The following is a 16,623-nucleotide window of genomic DNA, read 5'->3' on the forward strand; positions in this document are numbered from 1 at the left end:
CGACTCAGACACACGGAGAGAACAGAGAGGGAGGGAGAGCTCCCTGGTCCTTCACTTATCACTCACATAATAACTTGTGATTGGAGCACTTAAACTGACTGTGTGTGCTTGTGTCAATTTAACACAATCACAACGTTTTACAGTCACCCGGTATTTAAATATTTTAGTAGCGTCTAACATGTTTGATTGGTTATTTGAATGCAATGTTGCCTATATGCATTCCAACTTCAGAATATGTCATAAAAAAAATGTGTTTTAGCTGTTTTAATGTAACTGACATAGGTCACAAGAAAAAAAACGAGGATGTGGGCATATCTATAAAAAAAGAGGCAAACTTCATCCTACTCTGGGAATTAAATGGTTAAGTATCATTACGTTATTTATCCTAGAGTTACAGTGCAACATCCTTACCACATATAATTTAGAAAGTAGATATACCGGTATCTGAAAATCATGTTCTGTCAGGGGGCAGTACCCCCCCCCCACCCCCCCCCCCCCACCCTTTCTATCGCCAGTGCCGTCACTCGACCCCTGGTTTATAAAACTGTCCACGCCACTCACCTGGCAAGAGAGAATGCTCACTGACGGCGAGGTGGACAGGGTTCAAATTAACATAGGGAAGGACCCAAAACGCACGCACCGTCTCTGTGCAAAACAATAGCAGACATCCCTCTCACTTTATGGTGCCTGCATTTTTTCAGGGGCAATTTGAATATAACTTTTTTTACATTTCAAGCATACATTAACCATAATTTTTTATGAATCTTGCAAATTTCTCTTACTTTTCGGGCATGTGTAACATGACTGCTGAGTCCCAGCAGTCGCCAGCCGATGCGGCCAGCCCGCTGGTCATGTCGCCTAACGTGAGTCTGGACTCCCCGATACCGCCACCACCACTGAAACTGCCGGCCCGGACGAAGGACGGGGTTCTGATCAAGTCTGAGCCCCGGGGACCTAGTCCAAACACGGACCGAGAGGAGGGAGCTGCTCTGGGTCAAACCGAGGAGCTCATGCCCACCGGGAGTCGACGGAGGAAGAGGCCCGTTCAGAGAGGGAAACCACCCTACAGTTACATCGCTCTCATAGCCATGGCCATCGCCAACTCCCCCGAGAGAAAACTCACACTTGGTGGTATTTATAAATTCATCATGGAACGTTTTCCCTTTTATCGAGAGAACTCAAAGAAGTGGCAAAACTCCATCCGCCACAACCTTACCCTCAACGACTGCTTTGTCAAGATTCCCCGGGAACCTGGAAGGCCTGGTAAGGGAAACTATTGGACTTTGGACCCCGCCGCTGAAGACATGTTCGACAACGGGAGTTTTCTGCGGAGGAGGAAAAGATTCAAGCGCACTGACGTAAGCACGTATCCTGGTTATTTGCAGAGCTCTAGCGCGTTCACCTCGACCTCCATGGGCAGAGCGGCATACCCCAACACCCTGTACCCAGGAATAGGATCGGGTTACGGATCACAGCTGGCAGCTTCCCCCCACCCGGGGATGCTGCATCATTATCAGACCTCTGCCGGGGTTAGTCAAGGGCAGCCAAGAATGTTCAGCATCGACAACATCATCAGCCAGGAGTCGGTGATGCAGGGAGGAGAGCTCAACCCCCTGGGGTTAGGCGGTGGAGACCTGGGCACCATGTCAGCTAGCTGCTCCCTCACTGGCACTGACCCCTCCAATTGCTTCCAGATGCAGACTGTCAATCCCTCAGGGAATTCACTGGGCAGAGGCGGTGGAGGACTGTCATCAAACCTGACACACGGGTATCCATACTCTTCCTCAGCATCTCCTCCCCACCTGCCTTCCATGACGCAGTCCAGTTTCTCTCCAGGTACTTCTCAGGTGTACAGCACCGGGAACCGGATGTCTCTACCAACCGTGCGCTCCGGGTCTTGCGCCGAACACACTGAGCAACTATTGGGTCTCTCCAGCCCAATGAACTCTTACAACAACTCTTACATGAGGCAAGCCAACTTTGCGTCAGGACTAGATCGGTATATGTGAGAAACGGATTTTTATAGAGACAAACAACAATAGAGCCTCAAAATACATTCCATTCGAAATAGGTGTGACACCTCTTCTTTGTTTGAAATGCCAAAATACATTCCATTCGAAATAGGTGTGACACCTCTTCTTTGTTTGAAATGCCAAAATACATTCCATTATTGTTCATTTCTCAGTGCTTTTGGTTCGTTTACCTTACGTGTCTTATTAAATTAATATGAATGTGTTCTTAAGATGTCGTGTAGCCTATCTGCGTGTACTTGTTTTGTCCAACAATTCCAGTCATTGTCACCTGTCAGATAGAAGACTTCGTAAACAGTATCATTAGCCACATAAACTGTTATATTTTGTGAAAAGTAAATCGTTTATTTGTTTGTGAATTATGTTGAATAGGCCTACATTGCTATTTACCGTTTTTGGTTCGTGTAATAAATACATTTTTTGATAAGCATGGTCTTGTTCCTTGCATCTGTTGAACTGAATATGCCTATGATCTGCACGTACTCCTCTGATTTAAATTAGGCCTACTTTAAATTCATATTTGATTGCTCATTATAATACTTTTATTCCAATTCCCATAAACCATATTGGTTATTCCTGTGTACCCAATAGCCTATACAATTAAATTACCCAAACAAAATATTTTCTATTAATATTTCAGATATAGGCCTGCAAGGGAATTTCCACGTTCATTCTGAAATATAGGCTACATACTTACTTTATAACTTCGTTAATGGTGTTGATATAATTCGTTTCCTGCGTGTAAATAAAAATGACCAAATCAGGAATCGTGGGCCAAATGTATCGTGTTGAATTAGGCCTACCGAACTGTCTCATAATTTAACCTTTTGTTTTATTACACACTTCTAGGGAATATAGGCAGTATTGTATTTGCATGACTTGTAAGATCATTTGTATGGGTTGTTATAGTAAGACAGAAACGTCATGCTTTAAGGTTATTTGAAGTAATGTCACAGCATCATTTTTGTAGTTCTATCATCATGTATCCGTGTTTACGCACACGTTTCAGACTTGACCAAGAAGATCGTAGGCCAAACGGGCTTCTTGGTCTAGACATATTAACGCCTAAATAATATAGTGTTGCTGTTATTGTCAGTTTATGTAGATTTTTTTGTATAATGTTGCCAAATCTATCGACCACATATAGCCTGCTGGCACTGCCACAATTGTCCCTCTCCCCCAACTGCATTGTTGAGGGAGCTGGCACACAAGCATTTCGTTGCACCTTTATACCTGCTGTAAACTGTGTACATGACGAATACAATTTGATTTAATTCGATTTTTTACAATATGATGTATTTTACATGACCACGAGATACAGTGCCTTGCGAAAGTATTCGGCCCCCTTGAACTTTGCGACCTTTTGCCACATTTCAGGCTTCAAACATAAAGATATAAAACTGTATTTTTTGTGAAGAATCAACAACAAGTGGGACACAATCATGAAGTGGAACGACATTTATTGGATATTTCAAACTTTTTTAACAAATCAAAAACTGAAAAATTGGGCGTGCAAAATTATTCAGCCCCCTTAAGTTAATACTTTGTAGCGCCACCTTTTGCTGAGATTACAGCTGTAAGTCGCTTGGGGTATGTCTCTATCAGTTTTGCACATCGAGAGACTGACATTTTTTCCCATTCCTCCTTTCAAAATAGCTCGAGCTCAGTGAGGTTGGATGGAGAGCATTTGTGAACAGCAGTTTTCAGTTCTTTCCACAGATTCTCGATTGGATTCAGGTCTGGACTTTGACTTGGCCATTCTAACACCTGGATATGTTTATTTTTGAACCATTCCATTGTAGATTTTGCTTTATGTTTTGGATCATTGTCTTGTTGGAAGACAAATCTCCGTCCCAGTCTCAGGTCTTTTGCAGACTCCATCAGGGTTTCTTCCAGAATGGTCCTGTATTTGGCTCCATCCATCTTCCCATCAATTTTAACCATCTTCCCTGTCCCTGCTGAAGAAAAGCAGGCCAAAACCATGATGCTGCCACCACCATGTTTGACAGTGGGGATGGTGTGTTCAGCTGTGTTGCTTTTACGCCAAACATAACATTTTGCATTGTTGCCAAAAAGTTCCATTTTGGTTTCATCTGACCAGAGCACCTTCTTCCACATGTTTGGTGTGTCTCCCAGGTGGCTTGTGGCAAACTTTAAATGACACTTTTTATGGATATCTTTAAGAAATGGCTTTCTTCTTGCCACTCTTCCATAAAGGCCAGATTTGTGCAATATACGACTGATTGTTGTCCTATGGACAGAGTCTCCCACCTCAGCTGTAGATCTCTGCAGTTCATCCAGAGTGATCATGGGCCTCTTGGCTGCATCTCTGATCAGTCTTCTCCTTGTATGAGCTGAAAGTTTAGAGGGACGGCCAGGTCTTGGTAGATTTGCAGTGGTCTGATACTCCTTCCATTTCAATATTATCGCTTGCACAGTGCTCCTTGGGATGTTTAAAGCTTGGGAAATCTTTTTGTATCCAAATCCGGCTTTAAACTTCTTCACAACAGTATCTCGGACCTGCCTGGTGTGTTCCTTGTTCTTCATGATGCTCTCTGCGCTTTTAACGGACCTCTGAGACTATCACAGTGCAGGTGCATTTATACGGAGACTTGATTACACACAGGTGGATTGTATTTATCATCATTAGTCATTTAGGTCAACATTGGATCATTCAGAGATCCTCACTGAACTTCTGGAGAGAGTTTGCTGCACTGAAAGTAAAGGGGCTGAATAATTTTGCAAGCCCAATTTTTCAGTTTTTGATTTGTTAAAAAAGTTTGAAATATCCAATAAATATCGTTCCACTTCATGATTGTGTCCCACTTGTTGTTGATTCTTCACAAAAAAATACAGTTTTATATCTTTATGTTTGAAGCCTGAAATGTGGCAAAAGGTCGCAAAGTTCAAGGGGACCGAATACTTTCGCAAGGCACTGTATATTGGCTCACCTGTAGGCCAATGGTAGATAGCCTAGCTAATAGGCATATTTAAGTTATAGGGCCTATCTATGCACAACTTGGCAAGGACATAACATACATAAATCTATTTGTAATTGAATTCATGCACCTTTGCTATTCTAGCTGTCGAACGGTACCTCTGGCGAGTCTGTACATCATTGGTCTGCAGCCTAATAGATTATAATTTACCCATAGTTGGAGCGACACCTGGCGGTCTCTATCAAAAGTTTGTCTGGAGTGATTTTTTGTATTGGAATTGGTGCCGGATTCTACAGTTTGTCCACTAGGTGTCATGCAATACAAATAAGTCACAAACTGAAAAACAGAGTAGCCTAAAAAGGAAAAATTACGTATGGTAATGTGACGTTGTTGAGCTTGACATGTTTCCGGTCCAAAGTCCAATATGGATGAAAGTAAAATATGTTCTCATCCCTTGAGGAAAATGTAATATTTTGAGGCAATAACAAAAAACATTTAGGCTACCAATTCCACCACTATAAAGGCTGCACAAACCATTATTTTGAAGTTGGCAGTCCAAATGCTACAGGCCATTACAGACTGGTTTGTTTCTTCGTGTGATTTTGAAATAGCCCTAGGTTTATTACATGCCTCCTAAGTCATTCGTTCTTGCATTCGAAATGCAGACCCATGAGATTGCCAAATCTTGGTTTGGAAGATGATCAATTGTAATTGTGTATCTATAATCAATGGCAGGGTTGGGTAGGTTACTTTCTAAATGTAAGCCGTTACAGTTACGAGTTACCTGTCCAAAATTGTAATCAGTAATGTAATTTTGGATTACCAAAAGTCATTAATGTAATCTGATTACTTTTAGAAGTTTTAGAAGAAGACCAAAAGGATCCATCAAATGTATTTGGTGTGCCATCATAGTAGTCTCTGGCTTGTGGTCAGACTTGCTCAGCTGGAACAAACTTAAACTTGTGCCTTTTTTCAATGCTGAATTGAATGTCATTGAGAAAACAGAAAGGTGTCATTATGTATTTTTTTTCCTCAAACATCCTTTCAATTTTTTAAAGTAATCCAAGAGGTAATCATCTAGTTTTTTAAAAAGTAGGTTATCTGTTATCTGATTACAATATTTTTGCTGTTAACGTTACTGATTACAGTTACAGGTTTTTTGTAACCAGATTACATGTAATCAGTTACTCCCAAACCTTGAATAATAGGCAAAGGCTACATAATGTTATTTCTCGCCAAATCAACTCAAGTCTAAGATGGCGAGATAGCGTCTAGCTTCTTGAGAGAACAATTATGAATTGAGATTTGGCCTTTCTCCCATGCAGCTGTCTGGTTCCTCAACTCAGCGATGTGAGCAATGCAACCTCTACCAGTCGACCTGCCCTGCCCTGGGCTGGGAAGGATTGGGAAAGGGGTCTGTGACGGACTTGCTGACTGAGTGAGTGTGTTTAGATAAATTACAATTGAGAGGACCTCATGGTCGACTCCGGACACTTTCACTTCCGCACGGTTAGGCTAGGCTATACCTTCAACCGCTCTCCACCTCTTTAACAACTGAACTTGAGAGTCATGCATCAGATGTAAAATGAATTCAATTGAGTTGGCATGAATTGACGATATTTTCTATTCGAATTCAGGTAAATGATATGTAGTTTATCATTGCTGTGCGATAACTTGCTTTTGCAGGTGGGGATCGCCTAAAATCTATTTTCCCTTTTTTTTTCATGATATTTGGGCCTGTATAGGGAAAATCTTGAAAGGTTCGTTGAAATATTTGAATTTGAATTGAATAGTATATGTATAAAAAAGAAAGCCATGTTAACCCACACAAACGTTGCCAATGAAGTTGCTGTGGTGTTTTGGGCAGGAGAAGCCTGTGTTAACATGAAGGGTCCTGTTAGCTGATGGTCCTGTACAGAGACGGATGAGGTGCTGATGTGTATTACAATAACGCCATGTTTCTGCAACATAATGAATTGTAATGCGAGCGCTGCTCCCCTGCTGTCATGAAACACACAGACCCATCATCTGTTCTGTCCATAGCATACATAGCGTACTCTGACGAAGACGAATTAGAGCAGGTTGCAGGCGCATATGTGTTTGTCTATATGTGAATGATGTAGAAAATGTAGATGGATAATGTAATGACTTTTGACAAGTTAAACATAAAACCCGTGAGAAGTGATCGGAGAATTAATGGAGGACATGTTCATGGAATTCCTTAGCTAGTGCTGCCTTTCTCCTCTGAAAATAAATAATGACAGGGCATATTATTATTAAACCTTGTTATTGTTTGCCGTATAATTAGGCCTATCATTATTATTACACAGTAGTAGGCTAATTATCTTATTTTATCATTCACGAAGGATTCTTTCCATGGAAAAATTACCCCGTAGTCTCAATTCTGAAAAATATTGCTTTCAATTGTTAAACTTGCACTGTGGAGTTATATATTATTTACCTGTCAGTTTCGGCTGTGAATTACTATATCAGCTCCATGTTTCAAATGAATAATCAGAATATATATCTGTATTCTATATATATCTCCCTTTTGATAACAGTTTCATGTTGGCTTCCATTCTCCTTAACTCTGAGAGGACAGAAGTAAGAAGTCATACGTTTGTTTAAACCCAATGGACTCAATAATAATAGTAATAATAATATGACTAATAATAATAGTCTAATACAAATAATACATTCTAATAACAACACATTTGTACAGTTTAATAACACAATTATACTGTTTATAACATATGTCGTGATTTGACTGAATTAGGGTTTCAATATTGTAAAATGTTACAATACAATGACTGTGTACAATGACTGTGTATTATCAATGACTGTGTATTATCAATGCCTGTGTATTATCAATGGTTAATAACATATGTGGTAATCAAAGTCAAAATGGTAGGCCAATAATATGGGATAATATTAGACCCAAACGCATAACGTCATAGAAAACAAAATAACCACTTATTTAATTAACCGCAACGATAATAAGCAATTATTGGAGCACATTTAATTCGATTTAAAGCCATCGTGGATATTTGTATTGCAATATTTTTGTTTTGTTTAGAAGGGAATGATAGCGTGCATAATTGCAAATTGAATAACGAAATATTTAGGATATTTTACAACGCATTTTGAAATTGAGTAGGCCATAATTGGAATCATGTTGTAAATCAGATTCAAGTGACAAATGAATTATTTCACTGACTAACAAACAAATACACGAATATGTTTTAGCCTTGAAATCATTGTTCATAAATATTCAAATTGTCTGGTATTGGACCTGGGCTGTGTTATGTAGACTATTTATTATCCAATCAACTAACTCCGATTCTTAAGAATTGAACCCTATGAGGTTTCAATACCCCTGATACTATGGACACGTCCATCCTGTTTGTCTTTTGATAAAGCTACAATTCATTCCAACAACATAAAACCAATACTTTTGATGATATTCCATATTTAGAAGATGTGTGTGTATTTGAGTATCGTTAACCCAAGAGAAGGTGTAAAGTAGTGCACTCACCATCTCCTCCCCGTGTCCGTCTTCCCTTCCCTTTTCCCTTTCCTTCAATTCCTGGTAACAGTGACACCGTGACCACGTGATTTGGACGGCTGAATAAATAGCTTTTGAGAGCTATGAATGGGAATAGTATGAAGCTCACGCAGGATACTTGCTTCGTGCCTGTGGGTAAAGATATTCATACAGATATGCAACAGTAAACTAACGACCTAAAACACAAATGAGTGCAAGGAAGAAACATTATTATTGTATAAATGCTTGTAGTGGTCTTCAAGTAAATAGCTTGGCTGAATTTTCCATTCCAGTTTTGTTTTCCTGCGCTTGAATTCAGAAGAGTTTCATCCTCGGTGAAAGACACCACAGCCTCCATACCAACTGGTTGGAGTGGCGTTACACCTGGATCCAAGCGTAGTCTTGCTATCTTCTAGATTCCACTAATGTTTCTATGCAGCTTGGAGAAGTAAACAGGAGTTCGCTTTGGTCCTCTGAAGAGCGGTTGAGTGCTTTACGCACGGACTGAGTACACCCAGCTTGGGAGCTGAAAAGACTCGGTACGGAACGAGAGGAAGGAAGATAACCAGTCTCTCCAAGGATGACTCTAGGTACGGATATGTCCGACAACTCTGCTTTGTCTGAAGATGTGGACATAGATGTGGTTGGGGGAGACATCTCGGTTGGCAAGGATGGGAAATACCTTCATCACGATTTCCTGGACAATGACTCGGACGATAATTTGTCTCAGAACGCGGGAGAGAGGGGTTCCTCCCCCAGCCTCAGCAGCTCCGAGTGTCCGGTTGACCAGGTTGGAGTTGGTATAGATTCAGGGATCATGATAGGTGATAAGCCTGGTAAGAACGCTCTAGTCAAGCCCCCGTACTCCTACATAGCCCTGATAACCATGTCTATCCTCCAGAGTCCCAAGAAACGTCTCACTCTCAGCGAGATCTGTGAGTTTATTAGCAACAGGTTCCCGTATTATCGGGAGAAATTCCCCGCTTGGCAAAACTCCATTCGTCACAATCTTTCTCTCAATGACTGCTTTGTCAAAATCCCACGTGAGCCTGGCAACCCCGGAAAAGGCAACTACTGGACCCTCGACCCGGAGTCCGCAGATATGTTCGACAACGGGAGTTTTTTACGCAGGAGGAAGCGCTTCAAGAGGCACCAAGCCAACGAAATCCTCAGGGACGCCGGGGGGTTCCTGCCCGGGTTTGGATACGGCCCTTATGGGTACAACTACGGACTCCAGCTGCAGAACTTCCATGCACATAACCCCTATCATCCGCACCTCCCAGCAGGCGCTTTCCCTTTCCAGAATACATCTTGTGGATTCCCCTCGCCAGCCTCAATATTCCCCACGCCACATCCCCTGCCCTCTCTATTAGGGGCTGATTTACGAAAGCCATTCTACCCTCAACTAAGCCCGACTTTGCCCGGCCTGGCGCCTCTCAAGACGGACACTAACACTCCGATTCGGCCCTCTTTCTCCATAGACAATATAATCGGTGCAGCTAACTCCGTGGCCTCCCCGTACAGCGCACAGTCGGGCAGCCACAGTCAGGCTCAGATCCTGGCCATGTTAAACCCTGCACTCGCCTCAGCTTCGAACCACTTGAACCTCTCGCAGGAAGCAATGATTCAGCCTGGCTCACAGACATTCTCCAGCAAAACTACAAATCTAAACATGTGTCATTTCTAAACAGGCAGCAAAAGCACAACTTGCAGAAATCCTATTAATCCATTATGGTTCTATTCGTCTTATGTGAAGGTAGGATAAACATTCATTGAGAAATAGAGTGTTGCTCTTCCTCTTATGTTTCTTAGATCTGATCGGAGAGAGGAAAGTGAAACGGTGGCTATATTTATGGATTGTAAATATGTATAGGATACATTAAATGGAAGATTCATGATGAAGTCAGAAAACAAATTCTAAGACAATGTTGAGTGTATTCGTTGGCCTACATTGGCCTAGGCCCTCACCTATCGTGAGCAAAGATCCAGCTATTTTAACGCAAGTTAAATTTCATGTAATCTCACGGTGGAGAAGATTTAATTGTTTCTTAACTATAATTTAGATTTTTATTATGGTTTATATTGTTTTATATATATTGTGTGCGTTGTGAAATAAAGCACTGTTAATAGGCTACCGAGACGCAAACTCAGGTTTTAATTGTTAGAAAGCACATTGAGACAAGGGGGGTTATTTAAACAAATCGAACCTTTTCCCACTACCCCTCGTTCTCTTAACACCGGTGTTGTGGTGAATTTGTATGGACAGTGTTTCATGTTGTCAGTGGACAGATATGTGGTTTTGGTGTAAAGCGCATTACCTCTCATCCTGTTAAACTGTTGTACTTTCGTTCCTGTCTATTTCATTGAAATCAATCAGTGAAACGTATGTTATGTGTACAGACAGACACTTAATGTTCATAGGTCATTTTTTGTTGTAATGAAAATAATAATAAATGTTTGTGAATTTTAAAATACTTTCGTTAACTTGTTTATTGGAACGTTTTATTGACCCTATGCCTGCACACATAGGTCTACTCAAACATTTGAATACCCATTAAGACTTCAAAGCCTAAAATCCCACAAGGAAATAGAAAATATGCTTACGTTTTTATTTATCTAGCTCCGAGGTCAAACTTCAATCTGTATGAGTAGGCCCAGTTTGAACGCTATACGCAGGTCTTTGATTGTCCGACTACGAGCCGCTTTCTGAAACGATTATGAGCGTTCATAGTCATTTATGCAATAGTGCCATAGGTTTAAGTCTCAGTTAAATCTTGCGTGCAACGATAGGAGTATTTATTACTTCTCTATTATCAATTTGACATTTTCAAAAAGTAGCCCATTTATTAGCCTATATACCACTACAGCCAACAAGCGCTAAAATCCAGATTTGTGATGTCTGAACTCCCACATTTTGCTGTGAGATATATTCTGGAAGAGTGGGCATGTATTCATTCCTCTTATGTGGCTCTCAGGGCGTTTATAATGGACTCTTTTTTGGCAAGTAACAACAGGCTAAATGAATGGGAACATCGGGTTTTGGAGGCCTGTAATTGAATGTGAACGTTCTACATGGATACCCACGATCTCTTGGGGTTTCGTTGCTAATTTGTAGCAGCGTTTTTCATCAGGATCCTAATCCACGATCATTCCGGCGTTTTGCCCGTTTGTTGATGTTGTCACTGAAGACCCATGCTCAATGCGCTCCCAGCGAGGGGTTCTCTCGGAGACAACCCACACACATTTGCCTTTGAAAAGCGATTTTCTCAAAAGGCGCGCGGTTGTTCGCTTTCATGTCGTCTGTGTTGTCTCCGGACAGATACAAAGGAGGTAGCGGGACAGGACTCGTCTCAGTGCAGAAAACAGACCGATTATTCCATTTCGAAGTTGGCCAAGCACATGTTCCGAGGCAGAGGGGGGCGTAAGAAGCCTCTTTTATTTACCAGATCTGTGTGCAAATGGTTAAATTACTCGGTGGGGTGTTTTTGACAGTTGATTATTAGGGATAAAGGGTGGGAGGGCTGACTCCCCTCTTCCACTTTCCCCTTCAGCTCACCCTAAGCCTTTGAAGAGAACGCAAACATGATAGTCATACTTTTATGAAGTCTCTTGCACTCCTTTTGTTGATGTCGTGTTAATGAAAGCCCTTGGAGTATACCTTTTATAGGATTTTCTTTCAATTCAGGTTCTGTGTCATAGCGCAACATCAGAAAACGAATTAAACCAAATCCGTTTTGACAGTAGAGGAGAAGCTCACTTTAAGCATGGTGCCAAAAATCGCACTAAACTTAGGCTGTCACACACACGCACACACAACTTTGTCATAACTTTGATCATGCACTGAAAGGGTAAGATTGTTGTTTTAGTTTATATTATATCGACCTATGGGCTATCTCTGTCAAACGTAGATAACGGGCCCTGTTCACCCCGTGGCCATATTGAATGTTAGGTATTGTATCACATATTATATTCAATATATTTTTTGTGTCAAATATTCACTATAACACATGGACATGAAGAGATCAATTGCCTGCACCACTGTCGATACCCTCCAGTATCACAGGCTGCTGCAATCCAAACAAGACTGTGCCTCGTTAAAATCATCATTAGAACCTTCTTATGATGTGTCTTTTGTAGCCGAGCTGTTTTCCAGAGCCTTCGTTAGTAACGTGGCTCTTAAAAACCTTTGCACATCTACGAGTGATACAGACCATTCCTAGAGCAGCCAACGTGCATAGTTAGATGCCTTTTAGCCCTTCACGTCACTTTATTTACAGAAGATCTCCGCTCAACATTTAATAATCAAGATATGTCTGGCTGTGACTGCCGATAACTTCAAAACGAAGTTGACTAAATACAAAGTGCCAAAGTATTTGCAATTGGTACAAACAAGTGAAGGATAAAAATGCTGCTTAATATGAAAACCGAGATAACAGAATTAAAAGATATACAGGCCTAAATACTATTTAATCATATTGAAATCAATTTCATGTTCAATTGAGTTCTATTTTACGACTAGGTTACTGTCTGTCATTTTTGCCTCAATGTGTTTCATGATGTGTGACAACATGTGCGCAATCTGTGATGTTGTTAATGTAAATGTATGCAATAGCCTATTTGCAGCCATAGGTGGTAATATCTCTTTAGGAGATTATCCTTTGTCAGTAGTCTATTGTGGAATAATTATAATGTTAAAGTAAGATTTGAATGGAGATAGTGAGCGTTCTCTCTATGCGTGCTTGTTTGGGAAACACTATTAAAAAGTTGTCTCGTAAATAATGATGCATCTAGGCCTGCTGTCCTAGGAACGACCATCGTAATGCTTAAAGTGACCCACAATAAGAATAAAAACATGGATTACTAATTATACGTCTTTCACGGGTCACAAATCACACAAATATAATTTAATCCAATTATATCCAAATCAACTGTTTATCGTTTTAATTGCATGTTCATTCTGCTTTCATTTTCTCAATATGCCGTGTACTTGTCACAGGAGGACCACCCACAGTCTCGGGACAGAATGTGTTTCTTTATTTGTCTCTTCAGCAGTCGTCTGTCCTAGTCCTACAGTCGTCTGTCCTACGGCTTGGCTCACTAAAATTAGTTTGAAATGCTTTGAGTATATTTTAAACATGACAACATTATGACTAGACCAACTCCTAGCCTTTCCGAATGAAAGAAATGTAGCCTATGCTTTGACATGGATTTGCTTTTGATTGGCATATTTCTCTCACTATGGCACCACACCAGTTTCCTTGATCGAAGGGTGCTGTCGATAGTTCTGCTTCTATTAAATTAGGCTACTGTAACAGGATTTCTTTGATTATGGAAAAGTATATTAGATTATGCATTTTTACTTCGTTATATTGAATATCTTTAAAATATTTAGTTTGAGGAAACCTGTTAGGCTATGACTTGACCGAACTCTACAATATAATTTGTCACCTTGCTCCAAACCATCGCCTCATCACATTTCCTCCGCGCGCGGGCAGGGGATTACATGAAATCGTTGTGCTTAAACCATGCATATCCTACTCTGGCTCATATGCTAATTACACCACCAGTCAATTTGTCACTGCTAGTTACGCTGTGAAGGACACTAACGACTTGTTAATTAGGTGGCAGCAAGATGTGTATCTCAAATTCTAAGAAAAAGTAATATTATCTCGTAATTTAAATGATTCAAGGTAGCTACTGCTCGACAACGCCCAGTTTGGATTTTTTTATTTTAAAAAAAAGTATTTATACTGCAGACCTAATGAGATATTCCGAGGAGTCAATATGTCTTTGTAGGACAGGCCTACCTCCAGGGAAATGATAGGGACATGATATTAGGGCATTAGGCTTCTTGTTCAAAATATTAATAGCATCTACATTTACAAAAACAACAGTATATACTTTTCAGATGATAAAACGTTATAATAATACATTAACAATTATTATTATTATTATTATTTGGCATATATTCAAAACGTCGGTTTTCTTTTATTAATGTAAGTATCTGTAAAATAAATAGATATTGAGGGAGTTGCATAAAATAACCTTTAATGTCAAAGTGTAATCCTATTGAAACCTACGTTGATAAAAACCTATGGATATACAAGGTCTGCATTTACTATCATGTCTTGAAATGTATCGTATAGGCAAGCATCTTTACTATAAAAATAGTTGTGGTCAGCTCTACGTTTCAAACAAATACATCCCAGCAGCACCACAGTGAGAGGCAGTGTATTGGTGTGTTTAACAACACAAACAAACAGTTGCCATATCATCATGGCTTTGGCTAAAGTCTTTATGAGAAGGTCTTAAAGTTCCATTTCAGCTTTGTCAAAACATTACCGTCGGTCTATTAAATAGAGAATGGTCACCTGAGATGAACTATGATGGACGGACACCTGTTGCAGCCGGAGGCCAGACAGTTCTGTTTTTCTTTGTCATGGACTCCATATCAAACCGGCATTGCGAAGTGAGTTCAGCCATGGATAGGGCTACACGTTTCACTCCAAGTTTAGGCACCATTAGGCTCTAGCAATATATACATAGGGGGCGATTGGGAGCAGAGAATATATATATATATATATGGTCGATGCAGGTTTCATTCAAGGATTGTTCTATCAAACCTGCATTCCAGTATAGACTATTGAAGCAGCAACACAATTTCCAGTGGACAAATTAAATCGCAGAACGGAATAAATCAACAACGTAAAATATTGGCCCAGTTCAAAATGAGGACTCTTGTTTTACTGGTACTAAAGATTGTATTTGAGGTTTTGCTATTGCACTCTCGGGCCTTGCCTGCAAAAAACGTTGGCTGTGTGGCGGTAGCCTGTAGGCTGAGGCTGGGAAATAGGCAGGCAGAGAAGGTCATTTTCGCGCACACAGTACAGGAATGCGATGACCGTGTCCCAGGGCACATCGAGGCCTGTAGGAGAGTAGCCGCGGGCTACAATAAATCAAAACCTCCCTTCTCTACTGGTTAGTGCTATCCGGATCCTTGGGACTTCCATACCCTACTAAACCCTAACCATAACCTTAACCCCTTACATGAACCATAACCCGTACCGTAACCTTTTTAGATGTCAACTTCAATGGGATAGGGACGTCCGAATAGCAACTCGCTCTGCTCCAATAAGACAACAACAACTCGAAGGAACGTCCCACTCCAAAAGAAAAACAGAAGTGGCTAGGTTTTCCAGTCAATTTGTCACTGCTAGTTGCGCTGTGATGGACACTAACGACTTGTTAATTAGGGGCATTCTCTGCTCCCAATCGCCCCCTCCGTGTTTTTGCAGCGGACAGAGGAATATTCTGCTTAATTCATTTAGAATGTGTAAATAAAGCAAATACAGCGAACTGCCCTCATCTCTAGCAAAATATTTAATTTGGAAGCGCTCGCTTATCGACTTTGACACAATGTGACACACTGACGGACACCTGCTGCTGGCCAGTCATCCCACACACAGAGAACATGGGGATTAATTACAGTGGATATTCAACTGCCCTGGTTACCAGACTGTGATAACAGCTGATCTAGCCCGCCGTTCACTTGCGTGTCTTTGGCACTGCTCGTTCATGTACGTCAGAGAGCACGCACAGGGTGAGGGGAGGGATGTATGCATTTCTATGGATGTATGATCCTTTAATATGAACCCATAAGAGTCTAAGCCCTGCCTAAGGGGGGGGTTCTACTAAGCTATATGGAATACCAAGGATCATTTTGCTATTTGATTTTGAATTTTAAGACACCTTTAAGTATGAAAAAAATATACAATATACAAAAAAACATTTGATGAAAAATACGTTTTGGCCTTACTGCTATTAGCCCGTACAAACGCAAAGAATAACAGATTCATAACCTGGAACATAAGATTTTTTTAAATATAAAAAGGAAGTTTGTTCTGAAGTGTCTGTCCTACATCCGAGAGATATAACAAAGATCAGGAAACATTTTTTGTACTTAAAAAAAAAATAGTTTTTACATTTACTTAACCCCTTATTTTTGGAACTAAACAGTCTCTGTATATACTTCCATACATTTGTTCAACTGGTGCAGGGGACCTTCAGACGAGTCTTGTGAGGCCTGTGGGCGTCTTAGAGCAAAACAACT

At 40.6% G+C, this 16,623-nt stretch overlaps 2 protein-coding genes across 2 annotated transcripts; both read left to right on the forward strand.

Annotated features, from left to right (window-relative positions):
- The first annotated feature begins 582 nt into the window (after positions 1–582).
- LOC110520950 (forkhead box protein E4-like) lies at positions 583–2,460 on the forward strand. Its single transcript, XM_021598403.2, has one exon. The coding sequence runs from the start codon at positions 759–761 to the stop codon at positions 2,007–2,009; it is 1,251 nt and encodes a 416-aa protein (XP_021454078.1). The 5' UTR covers positions 583–758; the 3' UTR covers positions 2,010–2,460.
- A 6,150-nt stretch (positions 2,461–8,610) lies between these two features.
- On the forward strand, positions 8,611–11,003 carry LOC110521497 (forkhead box protein D2). The gene has a single exon (XM_021599087.2). It carries the CDS (start codon positions 9,094–9,096, stop codon positions 10,198–10,200), a length of 1,107 nt encoding a protein of 368 aa, XP_021454762.2. The 5' UTR covers positions 8,611–9,093; the 3' UTR covers positions 10,201–11,003.
- The last annotated feature ends 5,620 nt before the right edge of the window (positions 11,004–16,623 follow it).

Source organism: Oncorhynchus mykiss, chromosome 30, assembly GCF_013265735.2.
Source record: "Oncorhynchus mykiss isolate Arlee chromosome 30, USDA_OmykA_1.1, whole genome shotgun sequence".
Taxonomy (NCBI): domain Eukaryota; kingdom Metazoa; phylum Chordata; class Actinopteri; order Salmoniformes; family Salmonidae; genus Oncorhynchus; species Oncorhynchus mykiss.